Source organism: Podarcis bocagei (assembly GCF_964188305.1).
Source record: "Podarcis bocagei genome assembly, chromosome: 9".
Lineage (NCBI taxonomy): Eukaryota > Metazoa > Chordata > Lepidosauria > Squamata > Lacertidae > Podarcis > Podarcis bocagei.
Genome location: NC_138134.1, coordinates 50,811,391 through 50,832,722, shown reverse-complemented (window position 1 = coordinate 50,832,722; position 21,332 = coordinate 50,811,391). Strand labels below are relative to the sequence as shown.

Sequence of the window (21,332 nt, the reverse complement as noted above, 5' to 3'; positions counted from 1 at the left end):
TTTGGTTCTATCTTTCTATAAAATATCCCAGATGATCTCTTTCTTTCCGCCAGCTGCTTGTGGAGTATTTTACCAAGCCTTAAACTTGAAAAAAAATGTGCTCTCCCTCCAGGCTTACTGTACAAGGAAACTTGTACCTGTTGGGAAAGACTTCTCTAATAGATGACCAGCTGAATGTTGGCAAGAAGCTAGCTATTAAGAGTTACATGAGCTTTATTTTCCTTGGGAGCACTCAACGTCAATTCGTCTCTGAGTTGCATTTCAAGACCCATATCAATGGACAGTGTTAAAGTGACATCCCTGTCTCATGTGCGCCCATACATAGATGTAGGCATGTGTCACAACCAGAAGCCCACTCTTTCAGATCTTGGCCCTAGAGAGATGGGCCATCATAGGGACATTGCTGCTTGTATTGGGGAAGGGGGGGGCACAAACTTTCTGCCATACAGCACTCAAGGATCTTCACAAATACTTAAGATATGATGCTGATTTATGGGATTGAATTACTTCCCTATGTGCTTTGAAGAGTGTTGCGAGTCCTTTTCGTAATCTGACTATTTGAACAGCTTTGATATTCCATTGAACAACATTTGATGGCATTTTTGGTGTTTTGTACTGCAGCACTGCAACAGTGAGGGCCCTGAATGTCCCACAGCTTTCTTGGAAAGGTTGTGCTTTGAGATGAAAAAAGGATACAAGGAAACTATGTTACAGCTTGTGTTATCACCATTGAATTTATTCTTGAATGACAACTATCAGGTAACATGGGTGAATCATTTTCTTGTTAGTTAGTTCAAGCCTTCATGTAAGGTTCTCAATGACTACATACTTTCAAAGCTGCTTGAACAACTATTTGTTAATTTGACAATTTGTTTAACAAAATTTATATACTGCTTAACTGTAAATAAAAGCTCTAAGCATTTTTTCCTAAGGGTCAGTCAGTTCTGCTATCCTTTCTTAAATGTGATGTAGCACTGCCTGCTCTCGCCACTGTGTTTACATTTTATGCCTTAAGATATATCAGTGGTGGCACTGAACTTACAAGTATTCTTTGATAATCAACATTGCGGCAGCAGATGAGATGGAACTTCCCTTTTTCCTCCTCTTCCTCTTTTCAGCTAACTCTGTTCCCCATCTATTTGGCCAGTTCTTCACCTTCTGAGCAAATTTCAGGGGCAAACTGGGTGCTGTAGGGAGGTGGAAAGAAAAGGAAGTCCAGTTCTGCAAATGGAAGTCCATTGTGCATGAGGGATGACACTATTGGATGTCGCTCATTACAACCGTGTTTTTTCTTCATAAAGATGTGTTGCTTCAGCAACCTTAACTCATATTAATTATTTTAAACTGTTTATTTTGTTCGCCATAGATAAACAAAATAAGTAAGAGTCATAAGCATCTTGATCTAATTTGTGCATTTTGACAAAATTATAGCTTACATGCATCTGAGGAACCTATAAACATTTGCTTTTCTATTTCAAAAGAAGAGCAACACTATTGCATAGCTGCCAAATATTCATCCATAGCCAGGTGAAGCAGGCTTATTTTAGTGGGCTTTCTCCCCCACATGACCAGTCTTTTATTCTTCACAGAGGCCCAGTGTGGATGAAGTTCTTCGTGAGGGTCATATGAGCCTTTCAGGTCTGCAGCTAAGGGCCCATGCTATGTTTTCAGCAGAAGGGCTGCCTCTGGGAGCTGACTCTTTAGAATATGCATGGTTGATTGATGTGCAAGCTGGGAGCCTGACATCCAAAGTTACAGTTCCACAGGTATGCCGCTTAGCATTGGATTTGAATGTGTGCACTGTTTTCTTAGCATGAACCAAGCGCCTGATCCAAACACACTAAGCCATATGCTGCCCTTATACCTCCTTTCTTCACATGGGCAGAGACGCAAGTCAGGAAGTCCCAGTTAATCATAACTTCCCATTTAATGCAATCTAGGAAACTATGGTTAATGGCTTTCAAACAAACCAGACTATGAAGCCATTATTTAAAGTTGGCTTATGAATCCTGGCTTGCTCGGAAACCATCAAAACTCATGGTTTGCATGTAATGGAAAGTGTTCGTTGAGTGCAGCTTTTTGGCTTGTTTTCCTGCTCTCATGAAAGGGTGGCATGTGAATCCCTGAAACTTTTGCATATCCTGGCTTTATTAAACTAGGTTATGATTCTATAAGTTAGGTCGCTAATTTTAGGCTTCCTTGCTGTTTTTCTGAAACACCAGATATTGAAGGGAATATTCACATGATTGTTTCTAAAATGAATTGAAATTCCAAAATGGTAATCAAGGGAGAAATTTTAGATAGAGAGAAAGAAGGAAAAGAAAGAAAGAGAAGTACACGGACTGTAAATGTTGATCCAGATTTTTAAACCTCAAAATGTTAGACTTAGCTCTTTGTTTATCCACAGTTTAAGAAGAAAAGCATCAGGAATTTCAAATAGCTTCCACATGCACCTTTGTTTGGTTTAATTTACTTGGCTTGGATCCACACAATATTTTTTTTAAAAGCTAATCTGTTTAAATCTGACTGCATTAGTAAAACTTAACAAAGGTGGATAAAGCACTGTCAGCTTTTGTGTTCCTTTTTTCAGGAATCTACTGTAGATAACGTTGAGGTTCTCATTTGTTCATGGCAGTTTAGGTTCTGATTGCATAGGAGAAAACACCTTGTAAAAAGACTTGAAGAAAGAGGCTTGTGGAGAACTTGCCTGTTGAATGCATTCTTACTTTTTCTATATGAACGTCATCACCCCCTCCCCCCTTTTATGAAGTAATAATAATAATAATAATAATTTTTTATTTATACCCCGCCCTCCCCAGCCAAGGCCGGGCTCAGAGCGGCTTACAAGCAATAATAAAAACAAGATGAGTGATTACAACTTAAAAACAAAAATAAAATACAACATTAAAATAATGGAACATTAAAATATTAAAATGGAGCCTCATTGCAGGAGAAGGAAAAGAAAAAAGAAAAAGGGGGCGGAGGGAATCAAATTGGCTCCAATCCAAAGGCCAGGCGGAACAACTCTGTCTTACAGGCCCTGCGGAAAGAGATCAGATCCTGCAGGGCCCTGGTCTCATGAGACAGAGCGTTCCACCAAGTTGGGGCCAGTGCTGAAAAGGCCCTGGCTCTGGTTGAAGCCAATCTAACTTCCTTAGGGCCTGGGACCACTAGGGTGTTGTTATTTATGGACCTTGAGGCTCTCCGTGGGGCATACCAGGCGAGGCGGTCCCGTAGGTACGAGGGTCCTAGGCCGTGAAGGGCTTTAAAGGTCAAAAGCAGCACCTTAAATCTGACCCTGTACTCCACCGGGAGCCAGTGCAGCTTGAAAAGCACTGGATGAATATGCTCCCATGGCAGAGACCCTGTGAGGAGCCTCGCTGCAGCATTCTGTACCCGCTGGAGTTTCTGGGACAGCTTCAAGGGCAGCCCCGCGTAGAGCGAGTTACAGTAGTCAAGCCTGGAGATGACTGTTGCATGGATCACTGTGGCCAGGTCGGGGCGGGAAAGGTAAGGGACCAACTGCTTGGTGCGGCGAAGGTGGAAAAATGTCGCCTTGGCTGTTGCTGTGACTTGCGCCTCCATGGAAAGGGAGGCGTCAAGGATTACACCCAAACTCTTAACGGAAGGCAATGGCACTAATTGGGCCCCCGCAAGAGAAGGGAGTTGGTCCCTCATCCCCATGCTATCCCGACCTAGCCATAGGACCTCTGTCTTCGAAGGATTTAGTTTCAATCGGCTCCCACGAAACCATCCAGCCACAGCTTCCAAGCATCTGGTCAGTGTGTAAGGGGCCGAGTTGGTGTGGCCATCCATCAGTAGATAGAGCTGAGTGTCATCAGCATATTGATGACAGCCCAGCCCAAAGCTCCGGATAATCTGGACAAGAGGGCGCATAAAGATGTTAAAAAGCATTGGGGAGAGAATTGCGCCCTGCGGCACTCCACACACCAAGGAGTGGCGTGACGACATTTCCCTCCCTAGTGCCACCCTCTGTCCCCGACCAGAGATAAAAGAGCACAACCAGTTACGGGCTATGCCCTGTATCCCCACGTCTGCAAGGCGATGGTCCAGAAGATCATGATCGACCATGTCAAAGGCTGCTGACAAATCTAAAAGGATCAGCAGTCCTGACCCGCCTCGATCCAGTTGTCTACGAATATCATCTGTTAGGGCAACCAGAGCCGTCTCCGTCCCAAAACCAGGACGGAAACCGGACTGAAATGGATCTAATGCCGATGTTTCCTCCAGAAACCTACCAAGCTGTTCAGCAACCGCTCTCTCAATTACCTTACCCAGGTATGGAAGATTTGAAACTGGGCGGTAATTGGATAGGTCTAAGGGATCTAATGAAGTTTTCTTTAAGAGTGGACGCACCACTGCTTCCTTCAGTTCCCCTGGGAATGTCCCCGTGTCAAGGGACAAATTGATAATTTCAACCAGGGGGGTCCGCGCAACATCTGGACACTCCCTAATCAGCCAAGACGGGCACGGATCAAGGAGGCAGGTGGTGGGCCTACCAACTTGGAGGAATCTATCCACATCAGTAGGGAGTATCCGATCGAAATGGTCCAACACTGGACCTGAAGTCAGTCGAGGGGCCTCCAGTTCAGTCACTGTGTCTAAATTGGCAGGGAGGTCACGGCGGAGCAACAGGACTTTCTCCGCAAAAAAGCTCGCGAATGCCTCACAGCTGTGGGTCGAATTTGTGCTTAAATTTGGTTGTCCTCCTAAGGACGTTATTGACCTAATTATTCTAAAAAGTTGTGCCGGGCGAGAGCTAGCGGATGCAATGGAAGCTGCAAAGTAAGATTTCTTAGCAGCTTTCATAGCCATCTCATAGGCTTTCATAAGCGTCCTATAAGATGTTCTTGAGGCTCCTTCTTAACTCCATTAAGTAGTTAAATGTTGCATGAGAAGTCATTATGTTTAGCACTTCAGTTTCTGTGGAATATATTTTCAGTGAGAACAGCACAGTTGTTCACAATAATACGCTTACTAAAAAGATTTCTCAACAAAGTGCTGCTTCATACTCTCTAGGGATAAGAAGCTTGTTATAACTGAATATATTATGTACAGTGGTACCTCGGGTTAAGTACTTAATTCGTTCCGGAGGTCTGTTCTTAACCTGAAACTGTTCTTAACCCGAAGCACCACTTTAGCTAATGGGGCCTCCTGCTGCCGCCGCGGTGCTGGCACACGATTTCTGTTCTCATCCTGAGGTAGAATTCTTAACCCGAGGTAATATTTCTGGGTTAGCGGAGTCTGTAACCTGAAGCGTATGTAACCTGAAGCATATGTAACCCGAGGTACCACTGTATATAAAATTAGAATGGAAAGTCCATAGGCCTCTTTTCCAGCTGAAATTACTTTTTTAAAATTAAAAGTCCAGTTATTTTGTATGTGTATTTTGGCAAATACTTCGACTAACATGTGAATCAATACGTTGGTTGTCATGCAACTTAAACAGCTTTGAACAAGCAGCGTGTTTTTCAATGTTAATGTTCCATTTGTTGATCCTTTCCAGTTTTTCCTGTGTGCTTCTTTAGTGTGAATATGAAGAGTAGAAGTTATTGGTTGAAGGATTTAAACAAAGAAACAAACCTGGAGTCAAACAAATGCGATTTATAAAAAGAGGGTGCGATGGGACTTTCACACCTCCTCCTACTCCTCGTTGCAGTCCCTGTCCCCATCTTACCTGTTGTGGATAGTCCCCCAAATCTCTGCATCAGATATTTGGGAAATGCAGGGGGGCTATGGGGGGGGAGCGGTAGGTGAAGCCACCTTTACACAAGCACAAGTCTGTTGTACAAGTGAGTTAAAACTCTATAGCAAATAGTTGGTAATAATTGTTGACTACACCTGGCAGCTTGCATTCAAAAGCTACCTTGTATGTTGCCCTTTCCCTTTTTGCAGACCTAGGATGTATGTCATTACAACGATAATTATAAGGGCAAGATTTTGAGCTCATTTTGTAGAATCAGTTGCAAGGATCGGAAGCCACGAAAGTTCAGTTTCTTGGGCCATTTTTCAAATAGTTATGAAAACCTTCAATTTTAATGACTGTTTCACTGTAGTCAACGTGTTCTTACCTCTTTGCAGCTTGCGTGCCTGCTCGAATGGGGACAGACATTTGTGTTTCATGTGGCGTGCCGTGAGTTTGAACTGGAAAGGCCAAAATCTGTAATCATATGTCAGCATGGAATTGATCGCCGCTTCTGTGAAGCTAAGGTAAAGCCTAGCTATGATCTGATATTTTCTAGCTATATTTTGGTAAGATAAATTGGTCATGTAAGAAATAGGTGAACATTTGGAGGTTGATGCCCTTCCAGCTTTATTAGTAGTTGTGGCGAAGCCCCTCCCCCACCACCATTGCTGCCACTTGCTCATGAAATGGGTGAAATACTTTGTACACATTGGAATTCATAAACTAGATTGATGCAAGCTTCTGAAATAAATAGATTCTTTAAATCCATGCCTCCCCTTTTTGTGGAAAACAGAAATGCAGTTGCAGCATTCAAAATGGCAATATGGAAGAGAGGGATTTCTTTAAAAGTTAAGATATTATGCAGAAAAGTAAGACACCCCCTCCCCAGGACGCCAGTTTTCCTGTTTAGAAGGTGGAAATCCTGTTCGCATGTTCCACAGTTTGCAGAAGAATAATCACTGTTCTCATGCCTTTTAAATGATACCAAGGAGAATATGTAACTATGTCCTTTTCTTTTCTTTTCTTTGCATAATTGTGTTTTCTGTTCCAAATATTCTTTAGATAAGTTGCATCTCAGGCCCTTGTCCAACATCAGATGCATTAAAGTACACTATGACACGACTTGCAGTAGATGGGGCAGATATATACGTTGTAGAACATGGTTGTGCCACTAATATAAAGGTAGGTGTTCTTTTCGTATCTCATGACCCTTCATTTCTGTAGTACTGTAATTCTAAAACATTATTTTACACTTTTCTTTAAAAGAATAAGCTGTTGCTATTACATAATGTGCTTGGGAAGGAGGCGCTTGAGGAGGGAGGGACATGGGTAATGCCATCCAAATTTCATTTATCATGGGTAGGGGGAGAGGCAGACTTTTTACTGCTACCTACTGATATTTTTTCTCTCTTTAACTTTTAGATGGGTGCTGTACGCCTTGCCAATTGTAACCTCCACAATCAGTCTGTTGGTGAAGGTGTAAGTGCTGCCATTCAAGACGTCCAGCTACGACAATACATTGAGCAAGTGAACAGTTGCCGAGTTGGCCTTCAGCCTGCAGTGCTGCGGAGAGCATATTGGCTAGAAGCAGGGTCAGTCAATTTGGGCCTTATCACTGCTGATGTTGCTTTAGCAGCAGATCACCATTCTAAGCATGAAGCACAGAGACATTTTTTGGAAACTCATGATAACAGAACTAAGAGGTAAGAGAAGCTACAGGTGAAAAAATGTCTTTAAGTAGTCATATGGGTCTAAAAGTGAAAATGTGGCCATGCTTAATGGGCTATTGAATGATGCACAAGTGAAATGCTTTTATTTAGGATTTTGCATGAATGAATCTTAATAAGTACTTTGCTAATAACTAGAATAAATATACTAAGGCAGAATTTTGTCATTGTGATTTAATGGGCTCCATGTTTAGGAGTTGATGTACTAAACCATGAGAGTTAGTGACAAGGATTTTTGGGGAGTGGGGTAATTCAATTTTATGCTGCAACCCCCATGCCATAGCCTAAGTCTTTAGAGCAGCAGTTCTCAACCTGTGGGTCCCCAGATGTTGTTGGACTACAACTCCCATCATCCTTAGCTAGCAAGACCAGAGCTCAGGGATGATGGGAGTTGTAGTCCAACAACATATGGGGACCCACAGGTTGAGAACCGCTGCTTTAGAGGCACACTCCCATTATTTTTAGTGACAGTTGGCTTCCTTAAGCACCTGTCTGCTTTTAAAAAACATCCAACCCAGCCTTCTTAATCTGTGCAGATTAATTTGCTTGTTTGGCTAAATGGGTGAAATAATTAGCCTCAATTTCTGTGGAAGTTTGGGAGCTAGTAACACTTGGAATCATATTATTCCATTGAATTAAAATATACCTCTTTTTAAAATGTTACCTTCTCTTTTGTAGGTTATGGTTTTTATGGCCAGATGATAATACAAAGAATAAGAGAAGTAAGAACAAGTGTGGCTGTCTTGGAGGTTGTAGGTTTTTTGGTGGCACAGTTTCAGGATTAGACTTCTTCAAGCTTGAAGAGCTGACACCCTCAAGTAGCTCTGCTTTTTCAAGTGCAAGTGCCGAATCAGATATGTTTTATGGACAATCTTTGCTACAGCCTGGAGAATGGATTATTACCAAAGAGCTTCCCAAAATTATGGATGGTAATTAGTGTGTGTGTGTCTGTACAAATGCATATACTTGACAAAATATTAATATATTTTGGAGATTATTTAGCATCATAGTAAATAATTTCCCATTTAACACTAGCTAGCTAGTGGCATAAATAAAATAGCCATTATTTAGGGGAAAGTGACATAAAGAGATGTCACTGAAATACTGTTGTTATGATTATTGCTGCATATATAATTAAATTGGTATGCCTAGTTTCTAATATTGGAGATGATAATGTGTTGTACTGTAAAAAAATATTCCAAATTGGTAACTGGGTTGATTCATGGATAGCTTGTTACAATTTCTACAAAAATTACAAATAAAGCATATATGTACTTACTCCTCAAATCCTTTTTACCAAGAACAAAGGGAAAGTGCTGATACCTTTATTATTGACTGTTTTGTATATAATATTTTCTGCTTTGTTCTTAGGCAAGGCAAATGGCATTAAAAGGAAAGATTGGGAATGCCGAACTGTGGGAATAGAAGAAAGAAAATCTCAGCACCTGAATTTACAAGTACCGCTACGATCTCATAGTTCTTCCTCCTCTTCAGAAGAGAATAGTAGTTCTAGCGCTGCACTCCCCTTGCTTGCAGGTGATAGAGAAAGCCCTTCTTCCGCTGTTGAAGACCACTTAGGGCAAAAGGAGTTCTTGGCAGGTGCAAAAAGAGAAGATGCCCATGGAAGGTGAATATGCTGCTTCTCAATGTTCATTTACTACACAACAAAAGCTTTGGCTATAGAACGTAAAAACATTTGTGGCAATTATAGCAACAGATAGTACCCAACTAACTTGTTCCAGCAGTGCAAAGATTTCCTTGTGGGCAGCATTCATCCCCCCTATGAGTGCTCCCTATATCTATTCTGGATTTCTCCCCAACACTCCAGAGCAGATTTGGGGAGGACAAGGAGAGGAGGGGTAAAGTTATTTGGCGTAGGTTGGAATCCTAGTGCTGACAAAATGGCTGATTTTGATGCTACCCATCAAGTCTAGACTTGTTGCTTCCTTGCTATGTAGAGCACTGGAGGAGTGAAGGGCAGGAGAGAGAGGAACCATTAGCTTATACTGTGTATGGATTATATATAGTGGCTACTGTCCAGTCCATTATATACTGTATACTGAAGATACATTGAAAAGAAATTGGGACTTTAGCAGGTGCCACAGTTTGTGGAATTGTGGCCTTTGTTTAATCATTTATTGCAATCTTTCCTGAATTCCGTGGTTATGGATTATATGCAAATTTATTTATTCAAATCATTCATATTCCACTGTTCAACTGGAAAGTTTCTTATAGAGAACATGTGTATCATTATTGAGAAGAATGTTTTCTCCCCCTTCTAGTTCTGCAGCAGAAGGTTCAGAAAGTAGTCCTGTATCTCCTAACCTCCAAGAGAGACCTGTTGGACAATCTCCTCTTAGGTCTCCTTTGAAACGGCAAGCATCAGTATGTTCTACTCGACTTGGAAGTACCAAAAGTCTTACTGCAGCCTTCTATGGAGATAAGCAACCTGTTCCAGCTGGTGTGCAGTTCAGCAGTGATGTCTCCCGCAGTGATGAAAATGTCTTAGATTCTCCAAAGCAAAGGAGAAGCTTTGGTTCATTCCCATATACCCCTTCTGCAGACTCAAATTCATTTCATCAGTATCGCTCCATGGACTCCAGCATGTCAATGGCTGATAGCGAAGCCTACTTTTCAGCAGCTGAGGACTTTGAACCCATAAGCAGCGACGAGGGTCCAGGAACGTATCCTGGGAGAAAAAAGAAGAGAAAGCAAGCCAAGCAAATTGATTATGGGAGAGGTTCAATCTATCACAGTGTAGAAGGACCCTTGACTACTGCATTGCATGGAGAAACTAGTCACGATCCAAAGGTCATACCAATAAAAACTCATCCCTCCCAAGCGTCATTTGTTTCTGCTTTGGGAGTAGAGGATGAACTTGTAGAGCATTTATATGTCATAGAAGCTGAGAAGGCTCCAGAGAATGAGCAAATTACTTCCCAGCAGCCTGTCATGAACTGCTACCAAAGTTACCTTACCCAGTACCAAGTGGTTAACTGGTCAGTCAAACATCCGACAAACAAAAGAACCTCTAAATCATCCTTACATCGCCCTTTAGATCTTGACACTCCAACTAGTGAGGAAAGTTCCTCATCTTTTGAGCAGCTTTCTGTCCCAACCTTTAAGGTAAAAAATAGCACAGTGAATTTGAAATCAATTTAAAGGAAAGCAAGCACTTGATTGGGTTGTAAAAAAATGCATGGGGAGTGCATAGTGTTAGTGAATTTTTGTTATGGTGAACTTTGAAATGATGTGCTAAAGTTATATAAAATAATTACCATGGATAAGTGTGTTGGAATTAAAGTTGTAACTTGGGAAATGGGAATGAGTTAGGGTTAGATACATAATCACATAGGAGTCTGTTAAATGGTTAGCATACCTGCTTTACCAAAAAAAAAACAATTCACTTCAGTTCTTCACAGCCATACATGCAATTTGTTTGAATTGTGAATCAGTAAACAAGAGCTGCAATATTCTGTTGTAAATCTCTTCAAAGTGTTCATGAGACTGATTTTCATGAAGAAGTGCTCTGATTGGGTTTCTATTTCAAGGTTCAGTCAGGGCGTTTTGTATCTGTTAAATATCTGGTTTTGTGTAACATCTTTACAAAGTATTGATCCATTGAACACTTAGGACTTATGCCTCTTGTTAGAATCATAGAATTGTATAGTTGGAAGTTACCCCAAGCATCATCTAGTTCAGACCCCTGCAGTGCAGGAATCCTGCCCACAACTGTACCTTGGTGGGCTCGAACCAGCCAACCTCCTGGTTAACAGCCAGACACACTGACCCCTTGTGTTGCTTTCAAGCAATGTTTTTAAAAGTATAACGTGGCATTATGTGGTGCTCTTGGTGTGTGTGTTTTTTAACAAATCTATCATCAGTGCAGATTTAAGCTGTAAATTCAACTGTAAAGTCAAATGTAGACATGTAGCAGTGTTCATAGTGATAGGGGAAATACAAATAGGATATTGCATGTTAAACTCCTATATGGGTTGTAAGGTTAAAACCCCTAGAACAGAAGTAATAAGAAATTTTCTCTTCTAGATTGTTAAGCAGGGTCTCACAGCGAATGCTCTCCTGGATCGAGGTATGCAGTTTACAGGATCAACATCTAAGTGAGTAACAAATTGCAATATGTTTGTTATATTGTAAAAGTCAAGTACCCTTCCTGTGCACTTGAAAGACGGTGGGAGCTGCTTCTATTGGAACTACACTACAAAAGGGTATATGTAAAAACCATGACCATGTCAACAGGGCTGAATCTTTCCCACCCAGTTGCCACCCTCCATCTGAGTGAGATGCTTATTGTGTCATATTCCCATTCACACCATGGATTTGCACACCACCCAAGCAGCTTCAATGCTTCTTGAAGCATATAAGAAGGGAATCTTAAAAATAGGCTGACACAGTGGTACCTCGGGTTACAGATGCCTCAATTTACAGATGCTTCAGGTTACAGACTCTGCTAACCCAGAAATAGTACCTTGGGTTAAGAATTTTGCTTCAGGATGAGAACAGAAATCGTGTGGCGGCAGCGCAGCGGCAGTAGGAGGCCCCATTAGCTAAAGTGGTGCTTCAGGTTAAGAACAGTTTCAGGATAAGAACGGACCTCCAGAATGAATTAAGTTCTTAACCCGAGGTACCACTGTATGGGAAATAATTCTTTTTCTTTGAGTCTTCCCCAGTTTGAACAATTTCCCCAATTTGCAGTAATGACTATACTGATTTATAAGACCAGGGCATCATTAAACATGCTTCTGCTTTCCAGAATCTCACAAAGTATGGGACTGAATCAGAGATAGACGTCTTTCCTGTTCCTTTCCAATGATCCCTGTGTTAAAATTCTGCTTGCTTTGAAATATCTTTGCAATTTGATGCTGTTAGACTAAAAAGCAAAGTGTACCTCCCCATTGGCTATCTGCTCTAAGCACAAATGGCTTTTCAAGGGATTATGGAAATGATTGTGAAACATTCTACCATCTGACAGATAAAAAGCATGCACAGGCTTGATAAGTGGTGCCAGACTGTGTAAATGTGAGAGTCTTATGTGTCATTTTCCTTACGTTTGTTCCCGATTAAAAATTTCCCATTCAGTGTAGCTTGTTTATGATGATGAATCAAGGCATGCTGCTTTCAAAACAAATTTCAGTCATTGGAGCTGTTGATAATCTCATGCATACTAGTCACTTGCAGTTTCCTTTCCATAATGCATGCAGTCATGTACAGCTCAGCATGTAGAAGCTGTTTAATGCTGACACTGTTGAGATTGTACTCGGATTTCTTTGAAGCATAAAGCTTGCAAGCTCTCTTTAGATAACCCACATTTCTTCCCTAGCATCTTTTCCCCTTTGAATGTCCGTGTAATGCTTTGTAGTACATTTCATTAGTCATATTGGGCTGAGTCTTCTAGGAAATACTGAAGGAGACAAAAGAAGTATATGTGCCCTGTGGGTACTAGTAATCTCTGATTTACATTGTGACTGAAGGCACTTGCTAATTGGCTAAAGCAATTATGCCTTTAATGTCCTGAACTGACAGCATAAACTACATCCTTATTTATGAATCACTGAATTATGAACCAAAAATATGTTTTTGAGGTTAGGTTAAGCTAGTCATTTGAGAAAACACCCAACAAATAAATGTGCCAATGCTGCAGTCTTACTGGGATTCTTATCTTTGTGATTGAATTGGCCTTGTGTGAACACCTGCCATTCTTCAAATTAGACAGCTTATTAAACTCTCTCACCTTGTGCTCTTAGCACTGCAAGATAGTTGTATCTTGAAAAGAGGGTCAGCCAAATAAATGCTTCTAATAAATTCTGCTGTATCAAGTAACAATAGAAAGCAGCTGCATATTTTCTTTAAAAACTAATAATTTGTACTTTTGTTTGTTTAGTAACCCATATACACCCTTGGATAAGAAAATCCTTGATAATACAGATGATGAAACAATAACGGAGGAATGGACGCTCGATCACCCAGTTTCCCAGACACGAACAACAGCTATTGTGGAAATAAAAGGAACTGTGGATGTAGTTCTCACGCCTCTTGTAGCAGAAGCTTTAGACAGGTATTTCACATTTTGGGGAGAAGAATGAACCTAACAGTCTGAACTTATAACAAATAGCTGATGGGATCACATATATGGGCCTGTTGCAGTAGCACAAGTCATGGTGTTGTTTTTGTGCTTCAAGGATAACCAACCTCCATGTTGACATGGTAAAGTATTGCTATATGCCAGCCCAATCTCTGAGTGGTGTGAGGTTCCAGGTGCTTACCCAGGGTTCGTGTTTCCTTTTGGAAATGAGGCACGGCGGCAACTATGGTGTTTTTAGGATATATGATTTATTTATACATATATACAACCTGAGCCTATAATAGAGCAGTTCATAGCATCAACACCCCAAAAGGGTCTTGTTTCTCCAATAGCCACAGCCTTGGATTCAAGCAGTTTGCTGCTTTACTCTAGGCCACCTCTCTGCACTCTCAACTCCCAACTCTGGGTTCAACTTCTAACTATGAGCTGGGGGAGCGGTCACCCATTTGCCATCTCACACAAAGCCTCTCTCCTTTGTTTCCCTTAATGGCCCATCACCCAGGCTATCGCTTCATCACAGGAAGCTAGCCTGACAAATTTTAAGTAATGAGTTGCAGCCAAATAAGGATCACTTCAATGTTCTTTCTTATCTGTCTCACTAGAACTAGAGATATCCCTCTCTCTTGCATGGTCGAAATACTGTGGTTGCAAAACATCAGTATTAATGAGAGGCTGCCACCTCTGCTTGCTCTGCTCACCAACCCTTCCTACCCCATTGCCCTTCCCTCACACCTTACCAACCTCCTCCCTTTATACCTTATCCACCCCCTTGCCTATCCCTCTCCAGCTTGACCCAAGCCCCTCCCCTATTGCCCCACACCCTTTTTAAGGAATAGGGAAGCAGTTTGCTAAACCGCTGGGTGAAGGGCCTCTCTCTGTTAAACACCTTGCTTGGGCCTACCTGCCCTTCCCCATGTTGATATGACTGGCTGTTGGCAAGCGAAGTGAACTGCAGCGTGTGACAACACATTACGTTTTTAAGAATATAGGAAGATAATTTGTAGCACATGCCAAGGCCAACTAGCTAGGCAGTCCCAACAAACTATTAAGTGTTCATGTTGTGTCACACTCCAGTAATGCAACACACTGACTTGTTCTGGTCCTGACAGAGACCCTACTCCATTATCCCATGTTCTGCCAGACCATAAAAGGGAGAAGCATATGGCTGCCAAAGGTGAAACTTAGTTAAGCAAAGGTAAAGAAACCCCTGACCATTAGGTCCAGTCGCAGACGACTCTGGGGTTGCAGTGCTCATCTCGCTTTATTGGCCGAGGGAGCCGACGTACAGCTTCCAGGTCATGTGGCTAGCATGACTAAGCCACTTCTGGTGAACCAGAGCAGCGCACGGAAACGTCGTTTACCTTCCCGCCGGAGCGGTACCTATTTATCCACTTGCACTTTGACGTGCTTTCGAACTGCTAGGTTGGCAGGAGTAGTTAAGCAAAGGATCCCACAAAAGCAGGTCACTACTCTCTCTTTGCAGGGATGGATTGGAGGGCTTCCCATGTATTGAGGAAGCACAAGGCTCCTGCTTGGTGTTTGTAGGAGAACCTAATATTTGTGGAAATTTGATCAGTTGCCAGAATCAAATGTCTAGGTTCAGAACTGGCAAATGGTTTTAGAGAAAAGGTTTACACTCAACTTGCTTCAGTATCTCCCCTTCCCATCATCCCCACCCCCACCCCGCACCCATATTTTTCTTTAGAAGATAAGCTAATAAATGTTTGTAACCTTTGTATGGTTCATGTCTTGATTTTATTTCTTATGAATGAGATTGTTTTGAACTAATTTCCCTACAGGTATATAGAGGCAATGGTTCACTGCGCTTGCACGTGTCACCCTGCAGCCATTGTGGATGATTTACATTGTAAGGTCCTCAGAGAAGCTGTACAAAACAGAAAAACAACCTTCTCAGAAAATGTATGTTTACTATGTCATAATATCTTTACTAAATGCATAAGGTTTATTCACAGAAGGTGGGGTTGGAAAGGAAATATCCATGGTGATATTTGTTTCTGTCTCTCTTTTGTAAGTAGTAGTGGTCTGCTTCAGAACGGGGAGAGACACCACAGTTTTTGATTACGTTATTTTGCTTTAGTTCCTGCCCTAAAAGATCTTTCTGAACTCTCTGAATTATGTGCCATTTTTACTTCTGCTAGCTTAAATGGGCTAAACGGAGCACTAACTGGCATCACTTTCTCCCAAGCTGTCCTCCAAGCAGGATATCAGAGGAACAAAAATTGAAACCCCTGCTGCAGGAACAACACAAGTAAAAACACAGACAAATCTTTCTCTCAAGCAAGATAATGTGACCATTAAAGGTCTTCAAGCCAATGTTTCACTGCCCAAGGTAACAAGCAATATGACCAAGTAAACTTGCAAGACGGGTAATTTTATGCATTAGCTTAATGTTATCTCTTATTGTGCCAGCAGCATGGAGTGGGGCACCAAGGCATAAAATTGAGAGCTGCATGGGGAGAAGACACTCCATTTTTCTTGATCCCACTTCAGACAAGATAGTTTGGCTGTTCAGTTAACATTGTTATTTTAGCAGCATTTGGGTGAAGTGATATTCAGGTTGTTGTTGATTTTTCTGGATTCAGTGGGATGAAAAGTAAGCCTTGTTTTATATCCTTAAAGAACACGGCAAAGTTTTTCATTATTATTTTGGATCGCTTTTTGTAGGTAAACTTGTGTTTACTGCAAGCGTCAGTGGAAGAATCGTCAGGCACAGCTCCAAGCAAAAATGTTACCCATGTTTCTTTAGTGGCTTTGTGTTTTGATAGGATTGCTACACAGGTTCGTATGAACAGGTAAGGGAGTACCTTTGATAATTCATAGGATCTGTGTGTAGTAACATAGCAGAGCTTAATAAACTTCCCGTCAAGCAATTTCTTGATAGCGACTTCTTCCTAAATTAGAAATTAAGTCTCAAACTGAGATGGAAAAAGAAAGGAATGGGTTCAAATCATTCCAGATTTTCTCAAAATGAGTGCAGTGTAGATTTCTGGGGAAAACGTTATGAATACGTTAAAAACGGTTTAACCATCTTGTCCTATGTATGATAGGCATTTCATATTAGATGATATAGGGCAGACTTGTGATGTGTATCTTGCAGTAGTGACTGTGAGAACTATGACTTTCACCTGATTGCCCTGATCAGTTATTGTTGTTTGCTATTAGCATTTATTTAGGCAACAAAAGCACTTGAATTGTAAATATGTTTGCTGATGGTACAAATTAAGAAACGACTCAAATATTTCCTTTTTATTTAAAAGGGGTGTTGTTGAAGAAAATCCAAACAGTACCGAAACGAGGAGAAGCTCTGTAACTTTTGACAAGTATGTCCATACCAATAAAATGCAGCCTCAGTCTTCTGGTTCTCTGCGATCAAATGCTGGAGCAGAGAAAGGAAAAGAAATTGCAGCAAAGCTTAATATTCACCGTATTCATGGGCAGCTCAGGGGCCTTGATACAGCAGGTAAACTTGCTTGTAATCCTAGTTTCAAAGAGTTTCCACTACGAAACACTTATCAGAACTGCATTACCCATTTCTTGTTAAAATTTACTCATTGCAGCAAATTTTCACTGTTGGAATAACATATAGCCATAGCACAATGGCCTAAAATGTGCACTGCTCTAGTCTTCTGTCTTGAACTGTATCTACATTCCCACAGATGAAATAAATAACATTTTACTGGACAGCTATACTGATATCAACAATATTTTCCTCCCTGCAGATATTGGGACCTGTGCCATAACAGCGATTCCTTTTGAAAAATCAAAAGTCCTTTTCACATTGGAAGAGTTGGACGACTTTTCATTTGTAGATGAAACGGATCATCAGGCAGTTCCAGATGTAACACGGATAGGTCCCAGCCAAGAGAAATGGGGCTGGATAATGTTTGAGTGTGGAATCGAAAACTTGACAATAAAAGGTAAAGCAACATATTGGACCATTTCTTTTGTGCCCTAACATAATAAATTGAGCAAACCAACATTTCCCTCTTTCTTATACTTCTAGGTGGCAGACAGTCTGGTGCTGTTTTATATAGTACATTTGGGAACATGGGTAAATCTTCAGCTGCAGAAAGGGGTGGATTGCTTGCATCCAACAATTCTTCTGATTCTCCAACCGGTAGTGGTTACAATACTGATGTCTCTGACGAAAATCTCCCCTGTGATCAGTTAAGTGCTGCATCAGACACTCATCCAAATTCCATTTCAGATGAGCAGGTGAGACATGTTTTCTTTTTTCTTTATATACATACATATACATATATATACTGATTTTGACAAAGTAATCATAAATAAATAACCTCTTGCGATAGTTTGACCCCTTTCTGTTTTAACAGTACAAGGCATGTTTTCTATTGCTCTTGTTCGGGTAGCAACACATTTTCTTATTTGCTAAATGGATCTGATTTTCCTGTCATTGCTCACTTTGGATGCATCCCACTGGGAAAGCATGCAATCCACGAGCACTTTCAGAATATTTTAAAGAGCTGGAAGCATTTCTTCCATTCTGAAAAGCAAATTTATCTTGCACCTTTCTTTCTTCTCTCTTCCCTTTATCTTTTTTATATAGGATGAAGGGGTTGAATCAGATGATCTGAAAAAAGACCACCCTCTAAGGCCACCTCCACCTGATTCTTGTAGCATGAAATTGACAATCAAAGAAATTTGGTTCAGTTTTGCTGCTCCTACAAATGTGCGTTCACCTGCCCATATCTTTTCAAGGTACGGTGGTTTCCGCTTTAGAGTATTTAGGCTGCGTACTATAGTATTTCAGGCCAAACCACATGGTATGTTAGCTATGTATCTTTGCCTTGAAGTACAGGATCCCCCCCCCTCCACATACACAAATGTGGGCCCTGATGTGCTCTCAGTCCAGAAGAGTCTCCCCTCAATGTCTGTAATTTGTATTGGGTGGGGGAACTCCCCAACTCCCAGTTAAACCTTTCTTCCTATGCAAATTGCAGGCATTCTAGATCAGGATCCTAGCAGGAGACAAAGAGTTACTTTGTCCATGGTAGGGTCTTGATCCAGATCAAGCTCCTCGCCTGAGTTTCCTGAGTTGAGGAGCTTTCACTTTAACTGTTGCAGTAGGTAGTTGTTGTCATAACAAAGGTCTACTTAACGATTACCTCGGTTCATAATTATCCAAATTTGGCATTGCTCGCTAGCATTGTCTCCTTGATCTGCATTGCTAAGTCTATAATAAACTTTTGGAACTTAACATGCTTTATATGAGCTGGCTTTGGATTGGGTTCCTAATAGGTACAGATGAAAGCTGGGTTTCAACGCTACCAGGGTTGTTGGTGTTTATGGAAAAATAATTAAACCTTTCAAGTGTACACTTAAAGAATATTTAAATGGAAATATCATAATTCAATCACCAGAGTTGCCCTAAGGAAGGTGAAATTATACTTTTAATATCTGATTCCCCCCCCCCCCCAACAGGCAGCTGAACCTTCTAAGCACAGCAACTCCTGCTGTTGGTGCTTGGCTTCTTCCTATTGATCAAGTGAAGTCCTCCTTAAACAAATTAGAAACAGAAGGAACGCTACGAGTTTGTGCTGTCATGGGCTGTATAATGACCGAAGCCTTAGAGGTGGGTATGTTGTTGATGAATAGATAAACAATTAAGTGCATCACTACTTCCTTTAAAAGTAGTTTAATTTTCAGAAGTGTGTTGGCAGGCCCTTCAGGGCTCATAGTTGCAAACACTTCTCAGTCGAGTATAGTTTTCCTAGCCTGTTCCTTTGGAATACATGGAATAACCTCATGTATACTATCTTGGAGGACAAACAGAATGCGAATACGAATATTATAATGCCGCTCTGGAAATGGATATTGATATTGATATTGGCATCTTTGTCTTTTAAAAATAATTGTACTTCTACATTCAAATACCTGAACCTTGGAAAGTACTGGAACAGTGCTGAATGCTTTTTTCTGGCCAGATATTAACACTTCTACTGTCCTCCTGCATGTGGCTTTGAACTAGTTATTTGCCTTACAGTAGTTATATCTAGCCCTAATATTTCATTAGTAGGCTATCATATGAAACCAGGCCAAAACATTACTCGATATATCATTACATTTTCCATGCATCTCAAATTGTTATTAGGGTGACCCTTGCAGAAACAGAATGAATGCTTTTTGGTGCTCAGGTGACTTGTATTTTAATTTATTCTGATTGCATAATGATTTTCATTACTAATTGCAGTACTTGAGTACTTAGTATTTTGTCATGTACTGATGTGGCTGTGGTAGAAGATGAATACTAGACATGCAAATAAATTCAGCCGAAAAGGAGTAAAACCACATGGAAACATCAGCATGGGTCCTGTAGGAAGAGATTGAAAGACTAGGGATTTGTACTCGACAAAGAAATTGTGGGTCCACAAAACATGCTGTTAGGTTTATTTGTTTTCTGTAGTTTTCATATAATGTGAAATGCATAAGAAGTTAAGTTTTGTCAACCTTCTGTTTTAACATCAATCAAAAATAATTAAATATTACAATGTTGCTAAAATGGTAATGTCTTTAAATAGTAAAATCCTAATATAATTCTGTATCTAGGTTTTGGTATATGCACAATATGTGCAGGCCTGGTGCTAGATTTGTAATGTGTTGTGTATTGATGTATTCTGATGTATTGAATCAGTGAATTTAATAAATGTAACCACTTTTATATGTTCAGAACAAAAGCATACACTTTCCTTTAAGAAGCAAGTACAACAGACTGACTAAATTAGCCCGTTACCTACAAGAAAATCCTTCTTGTTTGCTGTGTAATATACTGCACCACTATCTTCATCAAGCAAACTATTCCATCATTGAAGATGCAACTATGGTAAGCTAATTTGTCATGTGTTTACAAATGTATTTAAGTGGAAGTTGTTTTCTTAAATTTCCTAGCCCAAACCTGTATGTTTTCAAGTGTCTGAATTGCTTTGGCCATGAAGTGTTCTATTGAAATAGCACAGAGACGTTAATGTGGTAAGATAAAAGAAAAAAATAAGCCTTGTTTTCTTTTAATAAAATCAAGAACTTGAAGGTCCATCCCAGCTGGGCTGTTGTGGGCTAGCTGGTAGGATCTGTTGTCTGAAAGACGTATGGGTTGGCTCCTTGCATACCCTGGTTGGGTCCCCCTTTTACAGCCTAAAAGTAGTTCCAGTTTTTGAATTTGTTTTTCGAATGTACTATGTGTTTGTTTTCTAGAGTGATGGCCTTCCTGCTCTGGTGACATTAAAGAAAGGTCTCATTGCACTTGCTAGACAGTGGATGAAATTCATTGTGGTAACGCCAGCCTTCAAAGGGGTGAGTTTACATAGGCCGGCTCAGCCAATGAAACTCCAGTCAACTGTACACCACGAGCAAGAGGATGGCTTTGGCCTAGACAATGGAGGTGGTCTTCAAAGTGACACGAGCGCTGACGGAGCAGAATTTGAGTTCGATGCAGGTATCTTTGTATTTCAACTACACTTTCTCAGCTTAACTTGCTTCTGTAAATGTATTGTGTCAAGCTTTTCTTTTTCTTCTTTCTTCTTTCCCACTCCATAAATGTCCTCTTATTTAATGACTGTCAGTTGCACAAGCACACATTGGGTTTTATTTTCTTTAAGTTAATCTACTTTGCTTTGGGAATAAATAACAATAATTGCTTCTGTCTTTTCCTTCTGTGTGCTATTGCATATTTCATTATGGAATGGAATGCTTAAGGCTAGTATATATGTTCCTTGCTTATCTTTAGATAAGGTACTCAACTTAGTTGCTTCACAAGCTGAAC

At 40.7% G+C, this 21,332-nt stretch overlaps 1 protein-coding gene across 11 annotated transcripts in view; it reads left to right on the top strand.

Annotated features, from left to right (window-relative positions):
- BLTP1 (bridge-like lipid transfer protein family member 1) overlaps positions 1-21,332 on the top strand; it is a 106,997-nt gene that overhangs the window by 34,502 nt on the left and 51,163 nt on the right. For all 11 annotated transcript variants that reach the window (XM_081208004.1, XM_081208002.1, XM_081208001.1 and 8 more), the window contains exons 21-40: positions 622-759; positions 1,590-1,766; positions 6,103-6,231; positions 6,770-6,889; positions 7,130-7,410; positions 8,113-8,363; positions 8,806-9,061; positions 9,717-10,560; positions 11,482-11,552; positions 13,334-13,507; positions 15,334-15,454; positions 15,741-15,884; positions 16,220-16,347; positions 16,813-17,015; positions 17,275-17,472; positions 17,559-17,770; positions 18,123-18,274; positions 18,998-19,148; positions 20,244-20,396; positions 20,765-21,005. In XM_081208004.1, coding sequence (XP_081064130.1) covers positions 622-759; positions 1,590-1,766; positions 6,103-6,231; positions 6,770-6,889; positions 7,130-7,410; positions 8,113-8,363; positions 8,806-9,061; positions 9,717-10,560; positions 11,482-11,552; positions 13,334-13,507; positions 15,334-15,454; positions 15,741-15,884; positions 16,220-16,347; positions 16,813-17,015; positions 17,275-17,472; positions 17,559-17,770; positions 18,123-18,274; positions 18,998-19,148; positions 20,244-20,396; positions 20,765-21,005 — 4,144 coding nt within the window. The remainder of the gene's footprint in view (positions 1-621; positions 760-1,589; positions 1,767-6,102; positions 6,232-6,769; positions 6,890-7,129; positions 7,411-8,112; positions 8,364-8,805; positions 9,062-9,716; positions 10,561-11,481; positions 11,553-13,333; positions 13,508-15,333; positions 15,455-15,740; positions 15,885-16,219; positions 16,348-16,812; positions 17,016-17,274; positions 17,473-17,558; positions 17,771-18,122; positions 18,275-18,997; positions 19,149-20,243; positions 20,397-20,764; positions 21,006-21,332) is intronic.